Genomic DNA, 26891 nt, shown 5'->3' on the forward strand with positions numbered 1-26891 from the left:
AAAAAAAAAAAAAAAAAAACATTTAGACCACCTCACCTCCTCCCGCCAGAAGACGTCCTGGCCGCCAACATGGCCCCTCTCCTGGCCGCGCAGCAGAACCAGCTCAATGCCAGGCTGCAGACGATGCAGTCGCACAACGCGGCCCTGTTTGACGAGATACAGTCCCAGCGCGCAGAGGCCGCCGCCCTCCTCGCAGAGCTCGAGGCGGCCTGCGCCGACGTGGGCGGCGCCAATGCCTTGCTGGACGAGGTCGCCGACGAGCTGGCGCGGGAGACTAGGGCTGCCGAGGTGGAGATGGGTGGGACGTAGCAAGGGAAGACATGTCGGTTTTCTTTTTTTTTTTTCTTTTTTTCCGTATGTTGCCTCGGGTTTTATTACACAATGTCACTTGTTGTTCATGGGGCTTAGCTGTATAGCGTCAGGGCAACAAATGAGCGACACTAGGAGAATGGCGTTGGCGGTGCAAGTTAGGATACCACTTGATTAATCAATTCGTTCATGGTTATTGGCGACTCACAACATAAAGAGGGTGTCTCTCTGGGGGCAGTATTCCCCCCTTGAAGTTGGTAGCTGCTTATAAGTATGGCTTGTTTCAACCAAGCAATCACTATATGCTGATTCATAAAAAGAAAGAAATGACGTCAAGGGAGGATTTTGTTTCACTCGGAGCTTTGGTCTAGCAACTCAACAAGATCCATCAGATTCATTTCGTCGATTTCGCACATGCGAGGAGTCATTATTTACCAGGGTATCAAAAGATAAATCTTCCCACTGGACATGCCCCCAGAGGATCACTGAGCAGAGAACCCCTCCGACGACGCACCCGTTAGATCCCACGAAGGTTTTTAGGCCAAGCAAGCCCGCATGCACAATTATAATAATAATAAAAAAAAAAGTTACAGAGAACCAGACGCTCCCAGAGATCCCGCCAGCCAACTCCGAGATCAAAACAAATTAATGGCGTTCATGACCCGGACCCGAGTTTGCTCTTGCTCCCTTATTCTTTTTTTGAGTCCATTCACCAGGACATGTTGTACATGCCATGGAGAACCAAAAATCAAAAGACAATAAACATGGGTTTTTGAAGAAGTGAAACGAAAAGAAAAGAAAAAAAATCAGTGACAAGAGCAAGGTATCAGAGCTTAATCGCCAGCCTGCCAGTGCCATTCTCAGCCGTTCCCTGACCCATCATTCCCTCCCGGCGTTGACAAACACAAGAACCCAAGAACAAAGAAAAGAAATGAGACGGAAACGAGAAAAAAAAAACCAGACCAGTCCCAAGACCAACTCCCCAAAAGCCAACTATGTAACTTTTCGAGACCATACCCTCTACGCGCTAGCTCTGCCCGTGCAAATGGATTGACTGACTTATAGGTTAGTCCTTCAAAATGATCCGAAAAACTCGACCTCGAACTCCTGCCGAAATGCACATCTTCTTTGGTTTTTGCTGTATTTCCTCCACTGATCACCCGTATATTCGACCCTCGGTGGTGAATTTTCTCCCAACGACTAAGACCTCGAGAATGCCGTTTAGTCTTGTCCGGGCCGTGAACACACCAGCTCAAAGCTTCATGACGTAGCTCGAACTTGGAAATATTAGGTCAGAACGACCTATGCGTTGGTGGGCTGCGACACACCACCGCGACCCCTGGGGGCACCACCACGCCCACCACGGCCTTGGTTGCCATATCCGCCACGGCCGCCCTGGCTTCCAGAGCGGTTGCCGTCAAATCCACCACGTCCGCGACCCGGGACACTGCCTCCCCGGTTGCTGTAGTTGCTACCACCGTAGGCGCTGGCCTTCGGCCTGCGGGGCTCGACGTAAATCTGCTCGCCGTCAACGGTGTGGGGGTTGGCGGCCGCTGCGGCGGTGTAGCCGGCAATGTTGGCGAACTCAACAAAAGCACAGTTCTGTACAGTCCAAGTCAGCACGAACGTCACGACACTCCCTCAAGACTTCAAGAATAAATATATACGAACCTTGGTGCGGTTGATGTCAAAGTAGACAAGCTCGCCGAAGGAAGAGAGATGAGCCTTAAGATTCTCGGTCTTGACCTTCTCGGTAACAAACTTCACGTAGCCCAGAGTGCCCTTGTCTTCTTGGGGCGCACCAACAACGGATTGGGGTCGGTTCTGGCGCTTGGAATCGGCACCAGCTGTTTGCCACTCGTTGCCCGACTCTTGAGCAGCGGGGGCCTCGGCGGCAGGGGCAGGTGCGGCCGGCTTGGGTGCAGCTGCAGCAGGAGTGGCGGCGGCGGGAGTGGCGGCGGCGGTGGCGGCAGCGGCCGGGCGGGCAGCAGGCGTGGCAGCGGCAGGGACAGCGGGTTTCGGCAGAGCAACGGCAGGTCTAGCGGCAGCGGCAGCCCTGCTAGCCCAGGTCATGGGCTTGGGGGGCTCCTTGGCCTTCTCGGGCTCGGCAGCGGCAGGGGCAGCCGGGCGAGGTGCAACAGGGGTCGGGCTCGGGTCCTTGGGAAGCTCCGGCTTCTTAACCTCCTCCTCAGCGATCTCCTCAGCCACCTTCTCAGGGTCGGGGGTCGCAGCAGCGCTCTCGGTCTTGGCAGGAGTGGCAACGGCATCCTTCGTAGCAGCCGGCTGGGCTGAAGCAGCCTCAGTTGAAGGAGCAGGAGCCTCCTTGGTCTCCGCAATCTTCTCCGAATCCTTGCTGGCGGCGGTGGCATCCACCTCGACAGCCTCGACCTCAGGCTTGACAGCCTCTGGCTCTACTTTGGACGCCTCTGGCTCGGCGGCAGCTTGTGTCTCGGGGGCAGTCTCCTCATCAGCCGCAGTGGTCTCTGCGGCATCCTCTTCCGCGTCGTCGTTAATGTAGCGCAGAATATCGTTGAGAACAAAGTATCCGGACGGCTGCTTGGCGAGGATGAATGTCTGGACAAACTTCTTGGGCTCGCCTCCCTTGTTGACCGTCTCTCCAATAACCTGGATCACGATGCTCTCCTCAGAAGCCTGAGAGTCGACGTTGGAAACGCGGACCTTGCAGTCTTGCAGGTCAAGGGACTTGATCCGCTCTTGAATTTGCTGTGGAAGAAATAAAGTAAGCCATTGTGTCCGAGAGTTGCGCCCTCCAACAGTGGCATTCCATTGATTTGCATTCCTTACCTGACGACCAACTGACACGTTCGCAACCTCAGCCTCGAGTCCATAAACAAGCTGGGAGTGTTTTCCATAGAAGAGCTGGGTAGATATCATGTTAGCATCTCTTTTTTTGGTCCTAGTCGCATCCCAACAGGTTTAATTGGTTTTATCTCACGTGTAGGCGCTCCGGGTTTTTGCTCAGGGTAGTGTAGTACTGCTCAACAAAGTACCAACCAACCTCGTCCTTGGACAAGGAGCTAGACTCGGTGTTGGCCTGGCTGCGGGACGAGGCTGACGCAGTGCTCTGGTCCTGGTGATTAACATTACCGTTTGTCGGCATGGTGGCCATATTTGCGACGGTTATGTGATTTGGAGGAGATAGGATGGAGCGGTCGAGCGAAAAGATTTATCGACAGATCGTCGATCAGGTAGAGATGGCCGAGTCTGGTCGAAGAGGTATTGACTTGAACAGCCGCCTGCGTCGTTTATGTGCCTAGATGGGGAAGGGGGAAAACAAATTGGTCTCAGCTTTCATAAGTGTAGAGGACGGCTTTAGTCGTAGTACTAACTAGATAGGTAGTTAAGGTACCTAGGGTAGGTAAGGTAGGATGATCTGAGATGCGGATGATTGGTGGGCGCCGATCGTCCAAAGTCGCGCGGATAGCTCAAATCACAGGGCGCAAAAAGTGAGCTCGGAACGCACTGATTTATTTTTTCGAGGTCTAAAGAAATCAAACTTTCTTGCGGGTGAGAAGGGTGAAAGAGTTCTGAAGCGTTGAGAAGCTTCTTACTGTGGTCTGTAGTGAAAGTAGCGGGTGTGAGGGATGGTGGTCCGTCGATTTAATTTGTGAATAATGGATTTTCGAATTTGAACTCGAGGTGCAGAAAAAAAATCAACGAGGCGTTGAAGGTCGTTCAGTGATTGATTTGTTTGGACTGGGGCAAAGGTGCGGCGCACGAGTCGGCTTGGGTTTGGGTTCATTCAAACCCAGCACCCATCGGGATATCATCGGCCCCGTCCGTGCGTTTTCGACCCCACCCACTCGTACAATCCCATAAATCAAAATGAAAATCGTCAACGCGTTCGTTGTGTGTAGGTACGGTGCTAGGTCGACCGTGCAATACGGGCAGTACGGGATGTGCCTACCACTGTAAGGTAGTTGCGGCTCCGATCTCGTTACCCATTGTTATTATTAATTTTCCAATTCACCCAGCAACCAGACGACCTCTCCTGATTCTTACAAACAGACTTAATCACAATCCTGCCGTGTCTGGCGATTTTATTTTATTTTTCTTGTAGATTAAAGCGCCAAACTAAGCTGCAGCCCAAGCACGCACGCTCTTGAGTGGCCCTCTTGATTCCTTGCTTCAGGTGCTGACTGCAAGTAAAGGCAATACACGTCCTTTTTGCTAATTAATTTTCTTTTTCGCCTTCTTTTTTTTTTTTTTTTTTTTTTTTATCATATCCCTTTTCGTGTTGAGACATTGCTTTTGTGACAACAGCTGGTTACCAGGGGCTCAGCGGTGTGTCTCACAATTAATGACTGGGCAGCTTGGAATGGGAAAGTGGTTAATCAATTCTTTGTTATCAGTCTCGGCAGGGTTATACTCGTAATGAAGCCAGTGCATCATAATAACGTGGAACGCAACATTTAGACTAGAAACACGCTAACAGGTCGCTTTGGGTTCTTGGTGTTTGCTATAATAGTCAGCTAGAGGCAGCTACCAAACCACCTATCAGAGACTTGGTGGGTCTGAATAGAACGAGGCACTTGCTAACGTATAGACCTAGTCTAGACCCAATTTGCTTGCTCGTGCTAGCCATGAACTCCTTCCTTGTCAGCTTCCATGTCAACGGCCCGGCGCCGTCACTGCTCCACGTTAGCCCCGGAAGTGTCCGCCCCTCCATACACATATACACCCTTTATCCTTTGTTAGTGGGCTCGGACGTTATTCCAAGTTGATCATAGTGCATCTCACAACCTCCTGTAAGATTGCTGGCTCACCAATGATGAGTCCTTCTTGACAGCTCTGAGTCTCGACATTTGTCTGTGTATATCAGTCGTGTACTGAAGGGACTTGTTTATTGGCAGTGGCAGTGACAGTCATATATTCTACAATGGTGCTTGAGCGCGTTAATTTTTGACTTATCCATGCATTGCATTGCGATACTTTGACATTATTCTTCAGTATATATGGGGTTCATTGCTCGACCTTGTTGCATGACAGCTTCGATCACACCTCGTCAGGTTGGAAAATTCACTGTCTTTCCCCTGCCTTGAAGTCGTGATGGCGCCTTTCAATAATTCACTTTTCACCTGGTTCCGGACCTTGCCTATCACCTGTTAGCTTTCTTAGATAGCTACCTAGGTAGCCAGGAGCTGCCCCTGATTAAGTTTGTGTCATTTCTCGTCGACAAGCTTCTACCGATGTCCCATGAATACTTCTTATCCTTGTTGCTTTCTGTTTGCCTATGTCCATATATATATATATATATCCTCGCCGTCTAGTCCTCCCATAGTAAGAGCATGGTGAAGTCCCGCAAAGTCAAACACAGTCCAGCTGGAATATTAACCACATATTTCTCAAATATAGTAAAGATATGCGGTCAACAATATGACAAGGTTCGGCACCAGCTCCCAACCCGTTTGGGAAAGACTTGATTGAGCACCGGCCAGACAATAAAGAGAAACACTGCTTGTTCTCCCCACGAGAAGCTGGCTGTCGTGGCTATATTCCTTATTTATCAAAAACAAAAATTGCGTTGCCGATCAACACCAGACATACTCCAAGGTCTACCAACATGGTGCTTGTAATCATGGCAATATGGCTCCGAGCCTGATTTCCGTTGGTCCCTGAATGTTCATTGAAGACAAGCTATCCAATATGGCCATGAATTATGCAAGCTGGACGGCCAAAAAGTCGTGAAATAGAGACAGACGAGTTCAGCATCAATACATGTCTAAGTGTTGACCCCATTCTCTCGACGCCATTGTGTGTATGTATATATGCTCATTTTTTCAGGATAGCCCCAGGGTCGCTCAGTATGGGCATTGACATTCCTATTCAAGAAGGCCAAATATTATCTGTTAGGACATCATACAGTTTATATCTTCATTCCGCCTCTACCTAGCCCTTGCTATCCATAAGCACTCGCGGTGCTGGAACAGAGAGTAATGTTATACGCGGCAACCCAACTGGTAACTGGGTATGCGGTTGCCCTGAACTCAACAAGCTCTGTCATGTATACGACTTGTAGTAGTCCCTTAGGTGACAGTAATAGCCCAGTCCTCCTCACTGCCTCAATGGCTAAGCGACGTTGAACAACCAAGGGTTCTCCTATCTCTTCCCATGCGACATGTGCGTACAAAAAGGGCTGTAAATGACCAGAGTGGCAAAATGAAGCAGTGGCCAAAGATTAGGTTCTCTCTGCTGTATGACCACATGCGTTCCCTTGATCTCAGATGCCAGTTATGGACTCACAATGCGTAGGTCACGCTACCTGAGGACTAGTGCTGTACTCAAAAGTTGGATAGAGATAGTTACCCATGTGTTTCGCATATAGAGCTACCACGATACCCGCCGTTGTTGAAAGATGCCGCGCCTCCTGTCACACTTGAGGACTTCCATTGGGTCCTGAACATAATTATATTTTTGGGTATTGAAGCCTAATAATGCGAAGACATCGACGTCACTTCGAAAAAAGCACAAACATTGGCAAGATGAGCTCTGTGTCGGTTGACATAGTGAAGCATGGGATATGAACCAACTGCCGAGACGGCTTCGAAACGCCAGCTTACGTCTATGAGCTGGGGGACAAGGAAGCGAAGAACCATGACATTCACAGCCTGGGAGTGTATTTGTAAACAATAGTAATCACAACTAGAAGTGGCAACTACCTTAGGGAATGTGCCAGATATACATATACATATAGGCAGATAGACACCTGGTCTGGGCGTCTCCCATTTTAGGAAAGGTCTCGCAACTCACTACCAAAACCATCTGTTCCCACAAGCACTAGCCCAGTCCAGAAGGTAGAACACAGCTTCTAGCCTTGGGTCTGATATTCCGGCTGAGTGAGAAATGCATAAATCAGCACGAAACTAGCTATATACAGTAAATATATGTAGTTCAGAGTCTGCTCTAGTGAAGCATATCAGTCAACTTCTGGGAAAGCCTCTCTCTGTACATGCGAATTGGGATACACTTGACCCACACAAGTATGCTAATCCCCCAAAACTGCATCTCAGAAGAGAGCTGCTGCCGCACCAGATCAAGTTCAGCCCGTTACTAACCTCAAATAGGAAGACTCCATTTCGTCCAGTGAGACCTATCATCTCAGCCGTTAGTTGAAGGATACACATCTGGGTACTGGTCCATACATAGGTAACACTTAGGTTTTTTTTTTCTTCTTCTTTTTTTTTCTCTTTGCACATTCATATGTCGGCCAATCGCAGTGGTCCGAAAAATTTCAAGTTTCTCAATATTTCATCTGATCTTGGTACAGGAATAACCACCCAAGATCTAAAAAAGGAAACCAATCGGGCCTGGGTAGCAGTTTTCCGTCCGCCGGGGTTGGCCATGTGATTTTTCAACCAGTTAGTACAGCAGCCCCTTGCTTTGACCTACCTGAGCCTCGAGTCGATTCAATTCCGTGATTTACAATTTCATGCATTCCTGACGGCTTTTTCGATATTTATTTTCAATCTAAGTTTCCCTTATCTGAAAACATACGACGCGAGATTAACCTCATGCCCTATGTAGATCAGCAGGTGGAGAAGGGAGCAAACAATAACTTGGGGGCTAATGGTTCTACCGCAAGCGAAAATAAGATTTGATACGATAGTCATTGGATTTCGCACACACATCTCGTATGAATTCGTTTGTAAAAAATTCCGAAATATCGACAAGTCAAACGGGCAACACATGCAGACTTTCCATGAACAAAATCTACAGAGTAATGTGACGGACTTATATGACTTCATGCACGAACCGCCCGACCGTTTGTTGGGCCCACCCGTTCGGTGGAGAAATCAAGTTTAGCACCAGCTCAAGATGCAGGCACGTTTTTATTGTACTTACCTAATGGTAGAGAAATAAGGGAACAAACCTACTTGTAATGTTGGGCCGATATTGTTAATCTTACCCATATGCGGGGATTTTCACAGAGTGAGAAAAAAAAAGAAGAAAAAAGAAGAAACGAAAAGGCTAGACAGAGTAGTACATCGTAAGGAAACCACAACAGTTTTCCGTCTCTACCCCGTGTTTCGCACAAAGTATGAACCAAGTCAATGTAGGCCTTGTTGTCAGTGACGTTGACTGATTGCTGCAGCAGAATCAAGCTCTCTCTTGGAGTCAGTTGGGACGAAAAAAAAATCTACCACCAAGCTGAGAAACGGACGATCGCACAAAGACGAGGGTTCCATGGCTGTCAAAGCTGCCAAAGGCGGCTGTGCGAAGATCGTTAATGCCTGCACTTCTGTATGTGGGGGAATAAGCTGAAGACACCAACTGAATTGACAGCAACCCATGACTGGCCCGCACCTTAGCCAAGCCTGGACCATGGTCGTCGGATCTGATTTTTACAGTATCGTAGCTTGCATACCTACCATAGTAAGGTGGGTAGGTAGGGTAACAGCGAGATTTTGACGTAGACTTACTTGCTCGTTATCATGCCTACTGTACTAACTGCATGTCGCCAGCTGTTAAAAGTGGTCCGGTCCCGCTCCACGTACCGTATCAGCTTCGTACTCCGTAGACCGTGCTAACTACCTGGGTACTGACTGTGTAGGAGGCGATGTTAATCCATGGCTCCTAGCTGATCAGGAGTCAGTGCATGTAATGTGGATGGATGGATTATCGGGGCGAAAAATGCAGCAAATTGTTCCATGACATCGGAAAGTGAATTGGCACAGAAAAATGAAGGAACCATGGGATTTATGACTTGACAAAAAAAACCGATGGCCAGTGGAAAGGACTTCCTTGTTGGGACCATGTAGGTTATCTAAAAAAAAAAAATCAGAGAGTTCACCCAGCATACCTTGCTTTCTCAGACACCGAATATGGAAGGAAGGCCGAACAGCTTTGCGATCCAAAGTGCGTCCTAGATTGATACGATGCATCTTTGCCCGCGACCTCAAAAACACCCGAATCCTCCGGCTGGCTCGGTAGGCGCAACTCGACCAACGCCGACTCGTCTGGGCGCGCTAAAATGGCCTTACCATGTTTTTGACAGAAGGACCGACCGGGTAGTCAGGGGTATATTGCCGTCTTGTGGTATCACAGTAGCATTTCTCTTCCTCGGTATGCCACCCGCCGTTGGGAAACAGTAACAAGCCTGCAAAAGACGCACTGTGCGGGATGCCAAAGGGCAGAGAGTGAGCACAATCAAGTAAGGTACCTACCTTAGCTTGCTTAGGTACCTTACCTTACCTGGGCACCTACCTAGGAATAACACCTGCACGCATACCAACAAATAACCAAAAACCAGTTCAGGCATCTTGCCGATAGCACCATGCCGAGTTGATCATCATACTGCACACAGATTATAGGAGAAGAAAAAAATATTTCCCGGTAGCTCAAGCATCGTTTTCACGTCTATATATCACACGACCGTTGAGTACTTTCTCTACTATATTTTTTTCTTTTTCCGAAATACTATTGAGAAACCCATTCGTCTCATCATCGTCCGGCGACGTCCGCCATACTACCCCCCTGAAGCATGCCCCTTCCCCGGCATTGTAAAAGAACCCTGAACCCCCCACAGTCACATTTACTAGTATTACAGACCCGCCACTGAATAGGTCTCGTCCTGGAGCCCCTGTGCCGAACTCATCCATGTGGCAGACCGACCCCCTCTCCCCCCCTTGGCACAGACCTTCATGACTTTTCAGTAAATACTAACCAGGCGGTGCTTTCTCCAGAGGCCAAGGCTTTGCCATGACGAGCATTGGCCAAATTCAATTCCAACCTGCGATCTGATTGCCCTTTTCAAGCCGGCACTTCGTCCTTTTCGCATCACACCACAAGTCTAGGGCCAGTCGAACCTCTCTTACAAACAACTCGTCTCTAGCACAGCCAACGAAAAGCCTCTCACGACGGGCCGGGTTCTTTTTGCATGACACGACGACTCCCCAACAGACGATCAACTTGTTTCCTTCTCGGGATACCATTTCGTCCTTGAGGAAAAAAAAAAAAGTCTAGGGTCCTTCTGTCCACTCGATCGGGACTTCTGTTTCAACCCTAAGTCTTCTCACTAATATCTTTGGCTGTATTATACCTGTCACTTTTTATATATTTTATCTTGTATTATTTCCTGTCAGCACCCTGGTTATCCTTCTGCGGGACAACCGTGTGACGGATCGACGCCGGCGAGCGCGCGTTGCGTGCCTGGTCCGTCTCATCTAGGCGCCTGTTTGCCCTCGGTGGGCTGGGACTGCAAATCATTCGCTACTGGGAGTGTGGGTAATTGAAGAAGTCCTTAAACTTCCACAATGGTTTATTGTGGGAAGGCATCTCAAGGTTGTCAAAGTTGTCGAACTAGACGGATCAAGGTGTGTATGAATGGTGGTGATGATGTGGATGAATGGAGCGTTGGGGGCCACATACCTACAGCAGCCGAAAGGATTGCCAACTCATCTACACTTTACCCACTGCCTGTCTCCCTTACCTGCCCGCTTTCCTGATGGACAATCAAGTCTAGCCACGTCGATGTCTGAACTAGGACAAGATCAAGTATCTTAACCAGTTTGTCGATATTCTCCCCCCCCCTCATCCCCTGTTCTGCTGCCAGAACTCTTTTTTTTTTTTTGTCTCCTCCTTGTTCATGTTAATCCAAGCTCGCATGATTCTTCCACATTTTAGCGGGCCCAACCTTTTCTCTGTTTCTAAAAGCTTATACAACCGAAGACATATCGGTACTATAATCTATCATTAGAAACAACACTGGGGAACCGGTGTGGTGTACCTGTTTGCACGACTTTGGTTCCTCCCGCATGGCTTACCCCAAAAAACCTAGCACCGCTGCCCTAGATGCAGCCAGACTCCTCATCCAGCCCAAGCCCTAAGCCCCATGTCCCATGATCGCCGGACCCAACGCCGGCCATCTGGATTTTTTTTTTTTTTTTTTTTTGATATATCGGATGAGCAGAAGCTAACAGGAAACCCCTTTACTTTTAACCCATCTGCAGTGCGACAAACTCAAGCCTGAATGCTCACAATGTCGTCGCGTGAGCAAGAAGTGCCCGGGTTATCGGGATCAGCTCTCGCTGATGTTCCGGGATGAGAGCAGCAAGGTTATGCAAAAGGCGCATGCCCAATGGGGCGCTGAGCCATCCACTGCGGCTCCTGGAAGCAGCAATAATGCTGATACCGGCTCGGCCGCTCCTCCGTCTTCATCCTCACCCGTCGCTAGCTCTCCAAATGGTTCGGATTTGGCCTCATCTCCTAACTACAGCGTCAAGCCTTTATCGGCTGTGTCGGCTAGAGGGAGACGACCAGCGCAGCCATGGAGCCCACAATATGGCCAGCAGGGACTAGTACCTAGGGCTGCGACCTGGCCGACACCACCACCTCAGCACATCGGTGCTACATGGCAGGACAAGGGAGTCCAGTTCTTCATCGATCACTATGTCCTTGGCCTACCGGACGAGGCTTCAGATATTACCGGCCTCAGGAGCCAGCCCTGGGTTTTCCAGCACACTCTCCAGCAGTCCATGGCCGCAGTAGGCCTCGCCGGCCTGGCCAACTTGCGAAGCAGCAAGGAGTTGGCGGCCACAGCCCGCCAGATGTATGGAAACGCGTTGCGCGATACGGGTAAAACCTTGGCCAGAGCGCAAGACCAGCCAATAGATTTTCTGATTCGCAATGTGCTCATGCTCGCCATGTTTGAGGTAAGACATTTGTCGCCTGGGTTGCTCTTGTAGCGACGAGATACTCTCATGCATTCTCGATGATAGTTAGACTGACTTGCGAATAACTAGATCGTCAACGGCAGCGATCCAGATATGAGCACAGGGGCCAGAACGCATATGATAGGGGCCGCCGCGCTATTGCGGAGTTTCTTCCCAATCCGCAACGGATCTGCCATGGGTCTAAGAGGTCTACTTCAACTTTGCTACGCTTTGGTAAGGCTCGTCATGTGGTTTGCTTAATTGGCTTGAGGAGGAACGATCAGGGCTAACGTATGACAATGAATCTAATACTACAGCTCCTCTCGTGCGCCGTCGCAGATATCTCGCTACCGCCTGCCTTTGCCGACTGGGTCAGTCTCTCGTGCAAAGTGATGCCGAAAGAAGAATGGCCATCAACACAGCTTCTCCCGCTCGTGATGCAACTTGTCACGTTGTCGCGCGAAATGAGGGGCAAATACCTACCAGACCATTCCCAAGGAGAAGCATACGACGTGTTAAAATTGCTGAACGATATGGACGGTCAGATGGAGCGATGGGAGGCTTCCATCGATGGCAAGTGGACCTATACGGTCGGCCAATCAGACTTTGCGCCAGAAGCGTGTTTCCGGGGTCTATATCACACCTATACCGATAATTGGACGGCCAGGATATGGAACTATTACCGTTGGGCCCGGTTGTTGGCGTGCTCGATGCTCCTGCAAATCTCAGAAACAAACCCGCAAGCGGCGTACCGTGCACTATCGGCGACGGACGAAGGTTTGGAAGCACGCAGGGAAGATGCGAGGAAGACAATCGTCCGCATGTCACATGATACACTCGTGAGCGTTGCAACACATTGGAAGCACCCGAAACTTACAGCGGAGCAGAGGGATCTCCTCAGATGCGTCGGTGGTGCCGGTACTGGGGCCTCAGGTATCCCGGGACTTTTGTTCCACATCGATGTTGCCGCTTCGGCGCCAGGAGTCCCTCCCGAGTTTGCCGAATGGGCACTGGGAATTCTCGATACCGTATGGTCCGAAATGGGAATGATACACGCCAAGAGGCTGGCCGACAGCCTACGGAAGCGCAGTGGGAAGGGCGGCGAGGAGGGTCGAAGTATGCTTGGACTCGATAAGCTCATTGACGACAGCCCGCTACTGCTGGTGAGGCGCATCAAAGAGGAAGATGTTGATGGATGGGATCATGCCCAGTCTTTCAACGATAATCTGGATTTGAACAGGGGCAGGACAGGCTACGGAGACGGCTACAAAGAGGCTGGTGGTGACCCAGCGCAAATGAAAATGGAACGAGGAAAAGCAGTGGCAGTATAATACTGCAGTACAAACACCAAGGGGCAATGGCGCCCGGCGAAGGGGTGGGCTTGATCGTTCTCTTTTTTTTTTCTTTTCTTTTTTTCTTCGTCTTTATTTTCTGTGTTGTTTTTTATTTCTTTTTATTCACTCCATTGTCAGATGGGAAAGGCAAAAGGTCTCTGTTTTGGGTATGTATGTATGTAGGACGTGATGGATAAACCTCTTGTCATGTTTTGTAGACGCTTGTATTTGTATTAGACTTGATCTTGAAGCAAATAAAGATTCAGGCGCAGAACGCTCGCTTTGGTACAAACAGCTTGCCTTGACCAAAGTTGTTCCCCATCCATGTCGCAGCGGTTTTGTGTGTACATAATAGTCTAATAATTATTATGGATATACATCTCGGTAGGGTTAATATTAACCTTTTCAAAAACCTCTACTACTGTAAACAGTAGTCATCTCACAACTTCTCATTGACCTTGCTCCCATCCACATGACTTTTATAAGTATAGCCAACGCCAGGCTCTCTGGCCCACGTCTCGGCCAGGCCCATTTTGGGATCTTGGTCGGGATACCCGAGACCGCGGCGGAGCTTGAGGACCTCGTCACGTATCCTCTTGGCCACCTCGACCCTGATGGCGCGGGCCTCGTCGCCGTGCTCGAGGTCGACGGGTTCGGCAGGGAAGGGCACGATCCAGCGGCGGGACGAATCAGCGGCGGCTGCGCGAGATGCCGCCGCGGCAGCGGCCTCGGCGACGAGGGCGTCCCACTTGCGCTTGAGGTCTCCAAAGGCCAGGTCAAAGTCGAGGGGCTCGCCAAAGACGACGCGGACGCGGCGGCCGATGCGCGGCAGGAAGCGCGGGAACCCCCTGTCCTCGTGCATGACGCGGTCGGTGCCGTCGATGAACATTGGCACGACGTCGGGCGGCTCGGGCCCGCTCTCGAGCACGAGGCGCGCCACGCCCCACTTGAAGTAGCGCAGGGCGCGCTCCGGGTGCTGGTGCACGCACGCCTCGGGGAAGATGTGCACCCAGCCGTGTCGGTCCCAGGGGCGGTAGGACGGCGTGGGAGAGCCCGGGTCCGAGGGCGCTGGGGGGTACTGGAGGGGGATACCTGAGGTGGTGGGGTGGTCGCCGCTTGGTGATGGTGGTGGTGGTGGTGGAATGAGGTACTTGAGGCCGTGCTGCTCCGACGAAAGGAGGCGGATGGCGTCGGACATGGTGGGTTGGAACAGGCCTCCGTATGGTGAGTGCCTGAACCGGTATGTCGGGAGGGTTTTCCCGAGGTTGAAGAATGTGGTCAGGACACTTTGGCCGACGGCGATGATGGCTGTGTTAGTCATGAGCGGTTACAAAAGTATGAAATGAGATGGGGGGCTGAGTGCATGGCCCTTGAAGGACCAACAACATACGGATTTTGAAAGCAAATGTCGTGGGCGGCGAGTGACCACCGCAGGTTGCTTTGATTAAAAGAATATTTCAGGGGTAAAACACCCCATATTAGGGGATCATCTATACTGATGCCAGGGAATGTCAACGCATCAAGTCAGCCCAGTTCGCGACAATACATGGAATAACATTTGACGTGTGAGATTCTTGAAGTAGCAAAGGCTTCCAAGATCAGTCATGGCCCACTCACTCACATGGAAATGTGATTGCTCACTATGATGACGGGAGAGAATAATGTTAGTGAGAGATTCTGCGAGTAAACTTGGACAAACCATAAAAAAAAGCTGACGTAGGTTGCTTTCTTACCAGTTATCAAGCCTTTTGTGCGCTTCTGAACATCTCTCCTCTGATCGAGAAGCTCAACGAATCTCTCCAGGCCTATGGTCTCTACCTTGTTGAGGCCATAGAGGAAACCTTTCGAGACGGCGACAGACAAGCCTATGAGCATGGATGAGGTGTTGCGCCATGTAAAGCCAGGCTGCTGAGGCGGACCGTTGGCCGTCACCCCCATTTTTTGGTGGTTGTACTTGTGATTATTGACTGCGTGTATTCTGCCAATTCGAACTGATTATTGAATCGTTGGATGATACATTTGGTTCGTGTTTTTGAGAATATGGTCAAATATGGTGGTATCCCAGGCCATTCAACTTGTTCATTGATTGATTTGCGATTATGGTAACAGCGTATTTTACCATGTCTGAGAAGGGAATTTGGGGTTTTGCTGAAATAATTCGGGCATGTAAACCAAAATGGCTCCCATCACATTTGGTCGCCAGTAAATTGATTGATTGTTGATCGATTCATTTTTAACAGTGACGAGGCTGTAATGAAATGAAATACGTCAGTGAACGCGCTCGAATTGGTTTTTATTTTATTTTATTTTAGAAGTGTTCACGACGCGATGGAAGGTCTAGCCGTGTTTAGCAAGTGCTTTTTTTTTTCGGCTCGATGCGAAGCGATTCTGGAGACCGTGCGCAGACTTTGACGGCGACCACAACTGGCACGGTCTTGACTTGGACCCCAAAACTTGACTTTCGGGAGCGCGCATCAGAATGATTACATGCGGGCGGGCCCTTGCTTGTACGGTAACTAAATTACAAGCGCTTCACTGCCTGGATAATCAAATCAATTGATCTGCCATATCATATAGTCAGTCGCCTGGACCACGAAACGGGCAAAACGATATCTATCGCCAATTCGAAATCCTGCATGTCTGCATCTGCTTCAACGAAGACAACACAATCCAATTGTGGTCCGGGCAGCTCCATTGCTCAGGCGTAGGATACTTACTAGGCGCACTAGCCTACCTACGTACCTATCTACCTACCCAAACCACCTCAAACAATCATCAACATGGCACACAGTACGTAGCAACATCTCCCCCCACCCCCAATTGCTCACCCCCATAGAAACCGCCTCCATCTGACAAGAGAATGACCGTCCTAACCTCGCAGGCAAAAGAAACACCAGCAGGGCCGTGTTCACCTCGTACGAGAGGGAGCTGGCCAAGGCGGCCTGGGGCTCCAACTCGGCCCGCCTGTCGCGCGAATCCTTCCTACCCTTCGCCTCGTGCTCGCTCTGCCTCGATGCGGCCGTCGACCCCGTCGCCTGCTCCGCCGGTGACGTCTTTTGCAGGGAGTGCGCCCTGAGCAACATCCTGGCCCAGAAGAAGGAGATCAAGCGCGCCGAGAAGGCCCTGCTCAGCGGCGAGAAGGAGGCCAGGGATGCAAAGGCCATCGAGGAGCTCGAGGCCCACGAGCGCGCTGTCAAGGAGTTTGAGCTCACGCAGGCTGGATTTGATGTTCCAAGCAAGAGCTCGGCTGCACCAGCAGGCGGAGGGGGAGGCGGGGGAGGAGGAGGAGGGGGGTCGGAAGCACCACCGTCCAAGGCGGTTGCGTTGTTAGAGGATGGCACCAGCGCCTCCACGCAAGACAGGAAAAGGCGGTTCGAGCTCGACGAGGATGAAGTGGCACGCATCGCAGCCGAGGACCGGGCGAAAGCTCGCAAGACCATCGACAGCGAAAAGGCGGCCAAACCGAAGCTGCCCTCCTTTTGGGTGCCCACCGTGACGCCAACGTCCAACGAGAACAACGTGCTACACGAGATCAAAAAGGCCGTCAAGACGCAGCCCGTCTGCCCCAGCTCGACAGAGGACAACCCGCACTTTTACTCGCTGCACTCGCTCATCAAGGTGAACTTTACCGACGAGGGCGACGCGGACGAGGAGCAGTCGAGCGGCGCATCGAAATCAAAGAAACGAGTCAGGATATGCCCGTCCTGCAGGAAGGGGCTCACAAACAGCTCCAAAGCGGTCCTGGCCAAGCCGTGCGGACACGTCCTGTGCGGCCCGTGTGTGAAGCAGTTCATGACGCCGTCGGGCAAGTTTGATCCGCACGCGCCCGACTCGGACCCGAATGCCGTCCGGTGTTTTGTCTGCGAAGAAGACGTCACTGAGAGGAAAGAGGCGCCTCAAACCTCGTCTTCGGGCGACAAGAAGAAGAAAAAGGAGAGAATTCTACCGGGTCTGGTCGAGCTTCGGAGCGAGGGCACAGGCTTCTCGGCAGGGGGGAAGAACGAAGTCAAAAAGGTTGGTGTGGCGTTTCAGTGTTGATTGTGTATTTAAAGTGTACATTTAGAATATTAGATTATGGACATCGCAAGGCGTCAATACATTTAAACAGCAAACCGCACATATGGTATGCCTTTTTGAATCGAATTCGTCGCTTGTATGATATGCTTCATGGCTCGTACAAATTTGCTTTTAACCCCTTATGTTTTGGTTAACCTTTGACTACTGCCCACTAACGTGAACAATAGCAGCTCTATTTGTTTCCTCACGGCCAGTGGCAGTGATAAAACAACCCCAGTGATTCCACTCGCATCTCCCGCCCCGTGGCTCCCCAACTCCTTGCGCCTTTTCTTGAGTAAGCTCGACAGAGCAAGGAGTGCAAAGTAGAGCCTCACGAGCACCTTGTGGAACGCGTCCTTGGACAACATGGTGATGCCGTGACTGAAAAACGCCTTGAGGAGCTCGCCCCCTAACCCGTCGTACAGCGCACCCACGCCCTCCTCGCGCGTTATGCGCGACACCGTCGTGAAGATGTTATCCCTGGCCAGGCTGCGTATGCTGTTGCTCAGCGAATACTTGGCCTTGGCCGCCGCGATCCTCGCCGCCTCCTCCACCGAGACGGCGCCGTTCGCCAGCCCTTCGCTCACGGTGGCGTCGGGCGCAGGCGAAGACGGCCGCGATGGCGACGACACTTGCAGCCTCGCCTTTGCGATCTGGAACGGAAAGGTCGCCGCCGTGGCCACGGCCTTGCTGACGGCCGCCACGAAAAAGGTCACCAGACCGCCGTCCGGCCTGTCCTCGCCGCTCGCCAGCGAGCTGCGCAGCGCCTGGTCCAGGAAGAAGGTGATGCTGGGGTTCAGCGTCAGCACCAGCGCGGCCGAGTAGCCCGCCCACAGGCCGGCGACGCCCCTCTCGCGCAGCAGCTCCCGCAGCACCGCGGGCGCGCTCCGATCATCACCCGCCGCGCCACCGCCGCCGCCCACCAGCGCCGCGGTCTGGATCCTCGTGACGACGTTGGCGACGGGCATGGTGAGAGCCCTGGAGCAGGCTCCGGCCACGGCGCCGACGGCCAGCTCCTCGACGACGCCCATCCGCCTGCGCCGGGCGTTTCCGGGCCGCGCCAGCCTCCTGGCCCGGAACCAGTTGTAAAAGAGGAAGAAGAGGAACGAGTCGGCGACCGATTTGGCCAGGTCCGAGCCGAGGCCCGCGTACAGACCGGCGAGGCCGCCCTCGCGCCTCCACACGGCCTTCAAAGCGTCGATTGGCCCATCGTAGGTCTCCCCGGGCGGGATGGTGCCGTCCCGAGCGAGCTGCCGTTGCACCTTGAGCCGAGTGTTGACCAGGTCTAGAGGGTAGGTTGCCGCCGTCGAGGTGGCGGTGCCGACTGAGCCTGAGACGGCGTGTGAGATTGCCAGCAGGAAATTTTGGGATGGCATTCTTTTTGGGGGGTTTTTCTTTTTTGTAGCTTGGTTTGATTTGAGAGAAATGCTACAGTTTGAAAACCAGACTAGATGTGCTGTTAAAAAAAAACAGCATTACCGGTACTTCGTGCCGGTGGTTAAGTGTGATCAATTCTTTGACGAAAACCAAAAAAAAAAAAAAAAAGGGCATCGATATTGCGTCATATGATGATACTAGGGATTTTCCGTACGATTTCCTATGGATTTGAACTGCCTCGGCATACGACCTCGGGAGCGTGTGGTGGCTGGGGCTGTGCCTTCACTGGTTACCGACTTTTGTTTTCTACGCTGTGGGTTCTTCTGCCTAGGCCTAGACTGAGCTAAATTAATAGCAAACGGCAAATAAAGTCCCCCGCCTAGCATGTGCACGTCCGCCCATTTGCTACCCTAACCGTGGGACTGACTGTAAAAGTACGTGTTGTCGGTTGGTCTGTCGGGTAAATAGATACCTAATTAGGTAGAACACGACATTCAGGATCCAAGCTTGTCCGCCTCGGCTCCCTATCCGTTATCCGTTTGTTACTATTTCCATCCCCCACAACCCTGCGCAATTAATCGAATTCCCCAGAAATTCGACCCCGCATCCCTACATTCAGCGCTTCTCTCAGCAGCACATTGGTGGATCCAGTCATGGTTGATCAGATGGCAGGCATACTATGTATAAACAGTAGAACGGATTTGGTTATATTCTCGAATCCTCCACCATGTCTACAGGATACAACGTTCAGATGTTCAGACGCTTCCGGATAAGGTTTTTTTTTATATACTACTCGTAGTACTACTTCCCACGAAGTATGTAGTAGCCATTCTAGTATGACTGCCATGCCACAAGCGATTAGTCTACTCTCTTATCCACTTGCTTACTCGTGTAGAACACATGAGTGTCAGTTATATTGCTGGTTGATACTGACTTGTTATTGCTGTAACATTGAGCTGAACATGGAGGTTGTATAATACAACTGCAAAGATGAAGACATATTTTAGTAGGTACCGATGAGGTAAACGTCGCAAACCGTATTTTGAAGGATGTTTGTCTCTAAAGCTGAATTTTGCGTGTTTTAATCTATCTGGAGAGTAAGGTCTTTTGGATATCATCATGGAATGAGGATATTGATGTCCTGGCTCCTGGAAATGATGCTCGAGTCGGCAGTCTGCACAGAACTGCCCGTAAATACTCAGGGGAACCTTGGCCCCACCCTTCCGAGAGTCGTATACAGAAGAGCCGCAGAGGCAACCTTGAAAAATTAGGATTAAACCATCTACTTCTGTTGTCATCAGGTCCTGGGTTTGCTTGACGTTGAAAACGTCACTATTCCCAATGCATTCAGCACGCGATGGACGCATGACTATTTCAGCATATTTCCTGACCTCACCATGATTGCTGGCCTCCGTATCCGCATTGCCGGTCTCCCCATCCTATCCATCGTCACATGTACTGGCTGGCAGTGTAAGGATGATTACTTTACAAATCCGACAAACAGTTATCCCTGTTACTAATAGCTTTGTGATCTCCAGACCAAGGTATTACACATCTCCAACGGCTTCCTTCGCTGTTGGTTAGGTAACACCTGGACGACGAAGAGATGAGCAACGGGCAAAGTTTTGGCTCCATTATGTTGCTACTGCACCTGTCTTGTATCGAGTACAACACAATCTGCGGTCATTATGAACAAGCGGATGGATTTGTAGCCGAGCCTGATAGGATTCATGTCAAGTTTGCGAGACTTTTCTAACCGAGCCGGCGGAAGCTATGCCGATCTATATTGTACATAAAATGCGGTGACATCCTCAAAAAAACAAACATGCTGCATGAAAATACGTGCTGGTAGAGTCTCAGGCGCTGTAACAGCTTGTTTAGCCGACTAGTAGCCCTGCCGTCAGAGCCTACGAGCACTTATATCCGGCTCTGATCATGAAATCGGCCAGTGGGAATAATATAACTGGCCTAGTTAGCTCTGCAAGTACCTAGGAAAAGGAACCAACACCACACCGCGATTGGAAAATTCATGTCATTCCAACCGCCTATCAAAACCCTGATCCGGGAACGAGGAGAGAAAGAAAAAAAGAGACAAAGCCATGATACAAACGTACAAAATAAGCGTGAGTCAAAACCGCCATGTGCCCATTGATATCTCGTAATGTAACCCAAAAAAAGCGAAAAAAAAAAAGAAATCCCCCACCGCTCCATCCGATGTGCGCCAAACGTCTCAGTGTACAAAACAATTGCGGACCGTGTCAATCTGTGTACCGCAGAGTAAATCTGAATATAAAAGCAGTGAATGCTTTGCAAAGTCGATCCCATCCAATAACACTTGTGATGCTGTTACCATCTCTTGCCGGAAATGACGAAGCGCCTTGCCCCATTGGCTTGTGGCTGTAAGTGCGCCACAGAGTTCAGGGATAAGACATAGTAAATAGGATAAAAATAAAAACAATAACTAGGAACAGCCTTGTTCGTCTGTCGGACCGTCGACAGCTAGCGGCCGCTCACTACATCTCAAGGATGATTGAAGGATCGGGTGTCCCTTGGGTTGCCGGGCTGGAACACAACCGGTACCAAGTGCTCGATTCAGGAATCAACCTATGCACGCCCTGCAACGATCGAATTTTGCCTCGGTGCCGTGTGTGCATGCGCCTGAGGCATCGACATGCTGAAAGTCGATGATCTCCTGGAAGCATCGCCGCCCATGCTGCTGGCCCTGCCACCAAACAAGACGGGATCCTCTTCGCCGGGCGCATCTTCACTGTCCATCAAACCAGGGTGGCCGTCTGGTAGTCGTTGGGCGCCGAAGCCATTCACTTTGAATATGTTGGTGCGTCCGCCGTTGGTGGCTGTGTGGAGTTGCTCGTTGAGGCGCGCTAGTTGATATTGCCGCTTGATCGGAATATGAATAGGCTGGGGAACCACGGGCTGTGGCTTCCATTTTGCAAGCGCCGACATGACCAGGTTGGTTTCCTCATCCGAGTCTATGGGACCTGCATTGGCTTCGTCGTCGTCCTCCAGTGGTGCGTTGGCATCCAGCGCAGCCTCTGTAACGTGGGTTGGGGTTATGTTAGCATTATTCCCGCAAAAAAAATGTGGTATTCATCCGTTGCCGTCACTTGACCAAGAAAACTTACTCTGCTGTTTTGCTTGATTCTTCTTCTGGTAAGCCGCCAGCAGCATATCGTATGGCAGCGAACGTCCAGGAACCGCCCTCTTGGCACCCATGCTGTGGGTTTTACATGTGAGGGACCTAGCGCAAGGCTGGCCGGTGGGCGTGAGAACACCACACTGCCTTTCGACATCCACGGGCCCCTTAGGCTTCGCAGTCTTGGGCTTTGGCTCGTCCTTCTTCTTCTTCGCCTTGGGACCTCCCTTGCTATCCGGATCTCCATCTGCCTTGCGCTTCTTGCCCTTGGAGTCGTCGCCCGCAGTCTTCTTCCCTGCCGCCTTCTTGGTGGTTTTGCCGCCCGGGCCACCACCAGCTCCCTTGTCGTCGTCGTCATCATCGCTACTGTCATCGCCGCCGCCTTCCTCCTCGGCCTTGCGCGCTTCTTCCTCTCGGGCAGCTGCTTCCTTTGCTCGTTCGCGAGCCTCTCGAGCCTCTTTTTTGCGCTGGGCCTTCTCTTTCTTGACCTTGAGACACACGGCAATATGCGCCGGAGATCTCGCCACAGACATGCTCTTCTTGCAGTGCTTACATTGCTGCAATCCGGGACTGTCGAGTGCTGGAGAACTTGTCTCGAACGTCTCATGCGAGTTCTCCTCGGTCGGATTCACCACCGGGCCGGGCGATTTATTCCTCGCTTTGGCGCTCGCTGCGTTGGCTTTTGACTTTTTCTTCTCGACTGCAGCCGGGAGACTTTATGTTAGCATATTGCACAACACACAAGTACTACAGAAAGCATCCAACGCTCGACGGAATGCACGGAGTCATATATGTTGACCCGCCAACCCGCGTCCACAACACAAAACACTTCATCCAATCTTATGCGGGGGGCCGCCAGCGACATGTAAAAAATCCAAGGAAGGCACCAACCATTCACGATAGTCGCATCACGCCAGTTCCCGATCCCGCTCAGCTTTGGTATTGGCCGCTTGAGCTTCGCAGGGCCGTTTGCCGGCGTCCTGGGCTCCTTCTTCGAGGCGACCTTGATGGTTGCCTCTTCGCCAGTGGCTTTTGCGGCCTTTTTGTTCGCAGAGACATTGTTTTGCGACGGCGACGCAGTCAAGCCCTTGCGCGATGCCGCGTCCGGCATCTTTCACGGGCAGGACGCGGACAAGCCAGGGGAGATTTTGATGCGCAGCGCGCCGGCACGAGCGCAAAAATTAAGTGGCCTGCCGCCCCCGGGGGGAGGGAAATGGAACTCGACCAGACGGTTGGTCGGCTTGCGCACCGGAATCGGCGTCAGATCCTGTTCGCTGTGCTGACGGCGTTAATCGATCGGATTCGTACTATATCTAAGAGTCGTCGGGGGTTCTTCGTGAGAGTTGCGCTTCGGGAGATGTGATGATTAAGAGATGTCGTCGATGGGATTGTTTATGTTGGCGTTTGTGATGATGAATGTTGCAAGTCAAGCGCGGTTGAATCGAGTCAGGTGAGGTTCGACTGCGGCTACAGAGCCGCGCAGTGGATGACCCCACTTTAGCGGCCCCAAAGTTTTGGGGGTGGCTCGTGCAGCCCCAGTACAAGATTAAGTAATAAGGTATCAACATACATTCCTTGCTGCAACTCCAGTTTTTTGCTAACAATCACAATTCTCCAATAGGCGGGAGGTACCTGGTCAACTGGTAAGGACCTCATCCATGCTACATTAATGGGAAAACTGACCCTAGTTGGTTTAATACGCTCATAATTTTCCAAGCCATATTTTGCTGGTTTGGATATTTATATTATACTACGTTTCGTCTAGTTTGGTGAATGGATTAATATCTGGCATTTTGGGTACCCAAGCAACCCGAGTAACCCCGAGACATTCCAGACACCTGTGTTACCGTACCAACTGGCCACTTAGTTGTCGAGGACGAGTAGGTATACATTCGTGTTGTCACGTACGAAGGATACAAAAAGACAGACGAAATACCAGTGAGCGGATCAAGTTTCTAGCAAACCAATAATAGAATATCTACGGAGTGTACCAAAATTAAAAAGAACAAATATCATAACCGCTCCCTTCCAATATTCTTATCCTAATGCAGAACCGATGCTTACACCCGAAAACAGATGGCCAACGAAAGAGGCACAAGCAAATGACGAAAGCACAGAAACAAAACTGCCCAAGGAGACAACATCAAGTGGACCTTTGCTCAATCTCACAAAGACAGTCGTGATCCAAAGCACATGGTGATTAAGCTAGCCAGCAGACGGAAACGCAGGCTCGCGAGGTCAATATGCAAGATAAACATATGTAGCTCCGCACATTGAAGTTAATAATTCTCATATGGCTGTGGCTGTGAATGTGTCTGCTGCTGCTGTTGTGGCACCTGCTGTTGAGAATAGCTTTGCTGCTGGCTAGTACTTGACTGTGCCCTTGCTTGGTGAGCCTGGGCCTGGGCCTGCATGGCATGTTGTTGCTGGTGTTGCTGCATAAGAATGTCGTTGAACCAGGGGTGCTTCAGTGCGTCGTGCGCACTGATGCGCATCTCAGGACGCAATTGCAACATCCTACCCAGAAGGTCGATGCCGGTAGCGTCGATCTGAGGGAGGATGTTCCGCAGATCCTGAGTGGCGTACGTGTGGAACGTCTTCTTGTACTCTGGGAACTGCGAGAAGCCCGGCCACGTACGCTCCGAGGGCGTACCCATGATCCGGAAGATGCGAACGATCTGATCCTCGTTGGTAGTGCCCGGGAACAGTGGCCTACCGGTAAACATCTCCGCCATGATGCATCCGGCCGACCATATGTCTATACTGGTGTTATACGTCCGGCTGCCCAGAAGAACGTCGGGTGCGCGGTACCAGAGCGTCACTACCTCGTTGGAGAAGGTGTTGACAGGAATACCAAAGGCACGAGCCAGACCAAAGTCGCCGAGCTTGAGAGCGCCCTTGTTGTTGATCAAAAGGTTTTGTGGCTTGAGATCGCGGTGCAGGACGCGGTTCTGGTGGCAGAAATCGATGCCCTTGAGCAACTGGTACATGAATGACTTGATCACCATGGGTTGCAGTGCTCCGCGGTCACCCTTGGTGTCCATGTATTTCTTCAAATCGCCGTCCATGTGCTCAAAGACCAGCATCAGTTTGTTCTCGGTGTGAATGACATCGTGAAGGCCGACTATGTTCTCGTGCTTGAGCTCTTTCATAAGCGAGATCTCACGGATTGCCGTTGATGGTGTACCCTCCTCCGAGTCCAAATGAATCTCCTTTAGTGCAACAAGCTCTCCCGTGTGTCTATTCCGACCTTTGAAAACCTACAATCACGCATTCAATAAGACGTCAGCAAATATGTACGCACAACCAAGAGTGACCAGGCATTTCTCTCGCTCCCCTCTATTGCACCACCAAAACTCGGCGAGACTTACGGTAGCATATGTTCCCTCGCCCAGCTTCTCCAGCTGCTGGAACGAGTTTAGGTGCCTTTTGCCGTCCATCTCTCTCGACCTTTGCTCTTCGACGGTTGCCTTGGCGGGGTATCTGCGAAAGCGCGGAACCGGTGGCGGCTGCGATGGAAACTTGGTATCGTCGGCAGCGTCAAAAAGTATGCGTCCGGCCGTGACTGTGCGAGAGAGTGTTTCTCTCAGATCCGTAGACCGAGAGTCGAGAGGCGCCGTCGTCGTGGTTGCGAAGGCTGACCGATTCGGCGCAGGCTCTGCGGGGCTTTTCGTAAACGCGGGCGTTGACTCCAGTAAAAAAAAGGGCGATTATAGCGTGCCTAAAGGGACCTTCTCAGGGTAGCTTAGGTAGCTTAGGTTGCTTGGGCCACCGTAGGCGAAGACTGATATCAAAAAGTAGCGCGCGATAGTAGTAGGCTGCAAATATTGGACAAAATTCGAAAGCCTATCAACGCTTCAGTTTTCTAAAGTGAATACTCTCGGCGGATAGGTTTTTGGGAATTGAGATGGTGTTTCCTTATTACGACCAAGATGAGACTAAGCCGGCTTTTTGACCAGAAAGCTCTCCACTACTTACCAGCCAGAGGCGATTCGAATCCGTGCAGGGGTTGCCTTGTGCCTGCCGTGTTCTTGGCGACGTGCCGCAAGGTGGGCTGTAAACCCATGGCGCTTTGAGGCGATTTGACAGCCAATCCACCCCAGATCTTACCAAAATGCGCCACACACTCATCTAATCCACTCTCAACATCCGTTCGGTTTGCTATTTTTGACAAGAGCTTGCAATAGTGAGAGGCTATCCGCAGGAGAAAGTTCCCGTGTGTTCTGGAATTGTACACCTTGAAAGCGACACGCGGATCAGCCGCTCATCCATATCCATATTACACTCTGAAGCTATCTTGGACTCGAAGTAGTTCCTTTTTTTTCCTTTTTTTTTTTCCCCCTCTCTTTCAATTGATCTCCAGCTCTTTGCAATATGTTATCTATGTAGAACCGAGTTCTAATGGTCAAAGTTCGTGCAGGTACCTCCAGTAGTAAACCAAGTGCCCAAAACAACTGCACAAGTCTACGGTGATGTATTTTGGGTACCTGCCTATGTAGGTAGGTAATAATGTATTGAGCCTGTTTGTATACCTGATATCTGAGTAACTTGATACCTACCTTAGGTCATGCCTTGCCTGGACTAAATTCATTGCCGCCTACGACCAGCCCGGCAGTCTGAATTTACCAAATCTGATAGGCGCAGGGCCATGTGGAACCTCCCTCATTCAGTCCCTACCCCCCAAAATAAGTCAACGCCTCATCATAGTAAGCAACCGCGCCTTAGAATACAGTAAGACCCTGAGGACTAAGCCAACAACGCCGACCTGCCCCATAACTGAAACCGTTGTACAAAAATACAGTATTTGTGAAAAAAAAAATCATTTTGAGGAGCTGTATAACCGTAGGAAATAAAAGAAAGAAAGAAGCAACACCAACCATATCATGCAGTCCTCCGTTGGATCGCGACAACCGTGTTTTTCACATGCATGGACAGATCGCCTCTTACATCCCGGCGCCTAAATGTGAATTTTGATAGTGAAACAGCCAT

The 26891-nt window shown here is 50.9% G+C and overlaps 10 protein-coding genes across 10 annotated transcripts in view; 5 read left to right on the plus strand and 5 right to left on the minus strand.

The window, feature by feature from the left end:
* Positions 1–329, plus strand: part of PgNI_04758 (uncharacterized protein) — a gene marked incomplete at its 5' end in the record, with an annotated part of 1144 nt that extends 815 nt beyond the window's left edge. Inside the window, one exon of the mRNA XM_031124801.1 lies at positions 27–329. Coding sequence (XP_030984994.1) covers positions 27–309 — 283 coding nt within the window. The 3' untranslated portion in view covers positions 310–329. The remainder of the gene's footprint in view (positions 1–26) is intronic.
* A 367-nt stretch (positions 330–696) lies between these two features.
* PgNI_04759 (uncharacterized protein) lies at positions 697–3940 on the minus strand. The gene is made up of 5 exons (XM_031124802.1): positions 3660–3940; positions 3266–3583; positions 3115–3189; positions 1981–3033; positions 697–1911 (listed from the first exon to the last, which is right to left on the minus strand). Exons 2-5 carry the CDS (start codon positions 3437–3439, stop codon positions 1612–1614), a joined length of 1602 nt encoding a protein of 533 aa, XP_030984993.1. The 5' UTR covers positions 3440–3583; positions 3660–3940; the 3' UTR covers positions 697–1611.
* Positions 3941–4913: 973 nt separating this feature from the next.
* Positions 4914–5054, plus strand: PgNI_04760 (uncharacterized protein; the record flags this gene model as incomplete). Its single annotated transcript, XM_031124803.1, has 1 exon — positions 4914–5054. One exon carries the CDS (start codon positions 4914–4916, stop codon positions 5052–5054), a length of 141 nt encoding a protein of 46 aa, XP_030985676.1.
* Positions 5055–9640: 4586 nt separating this feature from the next.
* On the plus strand, positions 9641–13413 carry PgNI_04761 (uncharacterized protein). Its single transcript, XM_031124804.1, has 4 exons — positions 9641–10643; positions 11280–11981; positions 12072–12215; positions 12299–13413. Exons 1-4 carry the CDS (start codon positions 10584–10586, stop codon positions 13310–13312), a joined length of 1920 nt encoding a protein of 639 aa, XP_030985677.1. The 5' UTR covers positions 9641–10583; the 3' UTR covers positions 13313–13413.
* A 341-nt stretch (positions 13414–13754) lies between these two features.
* Positions 13755–15643, minus strand: PgNI_04762 (uncharacterized protein; the record flags this gene model as incomplete). The annotated part of the gene is made up of 2 exons (XM_031124805.1): positions 15049–15643; positions 13755–14623 (listed from the first exon to the last, which is right to left on the minus strand). The coding sequence occupies exons 1-2, from the start codon at positions 15251–15253 to the stop codon at positions 13755–13757; spliced, it is 1074 nt and encodes a 357-aa protein (XP_030985674.1). The 5' UTR covers positions 15254–15643.
* Positions 15644–15815: 172 nt separating this feature from the next.
* Positions 15816–17353, plus strand: PgNI_04763 (uncharacterized protein; the record flags this gene model as incomplete). The annotated part of the gene is made up of 2 exons (XM_031124806.1): positions 15816–16105; positions 16197–17353. The coding sequence occupies exons 1-2, from the start codon at positions 16096–16098 to the stop codon at positions 17351–17353; spliced, it is 1167 nt and encodes a 388-aa protein (XP_030985675.1). The 5' UTR covers positions 15816–16095.
* Positions 17354–17511: 158 nt separating this feature from the next.
* On the minus strand, positions 17512–18747 carry PgNI_04764 (uncharacterized protein; the record flags this gene model as incomplete). Its single annotated transcript, XM_031124807.1, has 1 exon — positions 17512–18747. The coding sequence occupies one exon, from the start codon at positions 18745–18747 to the stop codon at positions 17512–17514; it is 1236 nt and encodes a 411-aa protein (XP_030985672.1).
* PgNI_04765 (uncharacterized protein) lies at positions 17822–18660 on the plus strand (the record flags this gene model as incomplete). Its single annotated transcript, XM_031124808.1, has 2 exons — positions 17822–18172; positions 18208–18660. The coding sequence occupies 2 exons, from the start codon at positions 17822–17824 to the stop codon at positions 18658–18660; spliced, it is 804 nt and encodes a 267-aa protein (XP_030985673.1).
* Positions 18748–20610: 1863 nt separating the features above from the next.
* Positions 20611–23328, minus strand: PgNI_04766 (uncharacterized protein). The gene is made up of 3 exons (XM_031124809.1): positions 22794–23328; positions 21892–22602; positions 20611–21801 (listed from the first exon to the last, which is right to left on the minus strand). The coding sequence occupies exons 1-3, from the start codon at positions 23011–23013 to the stop codon at positions 21353–21355; spliced, it is 1380 nt and encodes a 459-aa protein (XP_030983658.1). The 5' UTR covers positions 23014–23328; the 3' UTR covers positions 20611–21352.
* Positions 23329–23854: 526 nt separating this feature from the next.
* Positions 23855–25815, minus strand: PgNI_04767 (uncharacterized protein). The gene is made up of 2 exons (XM_031124810.1): positions 25274–25815; positions 23855–25162 (listed from the first exon to the last, which is right to left on the minus strand). Exons 1-2 carry the CDS (start codon positions 25340–25342, stop codon positions 24182–24184), a joined length of 1050 nt encoding a protein of 349 aa, XP_030985671.1. The 5' UTR covers positions 25343–25815; the 3' UTR covers positions 23855–24181.
* Positions 25816–26891: the final 1076 nt, after the last annotated feature.

The sequence above is a fragment of the Pyricularia grisea genome (assembly GCF_004355905.1).
Source record: "Pyricularia grisea strain NI907 chromosome Unknown Pyricularia_grisea_NI907_Scaffold_2, whole genome shotgun sequence".
Classification (NCBI taxonomy): Eukaryota; Fungi; Ascomycota; class Sordariomycetes; order Magnaporthales; family Pyriculariaceae; genus Pyricularia; species Pyricularia grisea.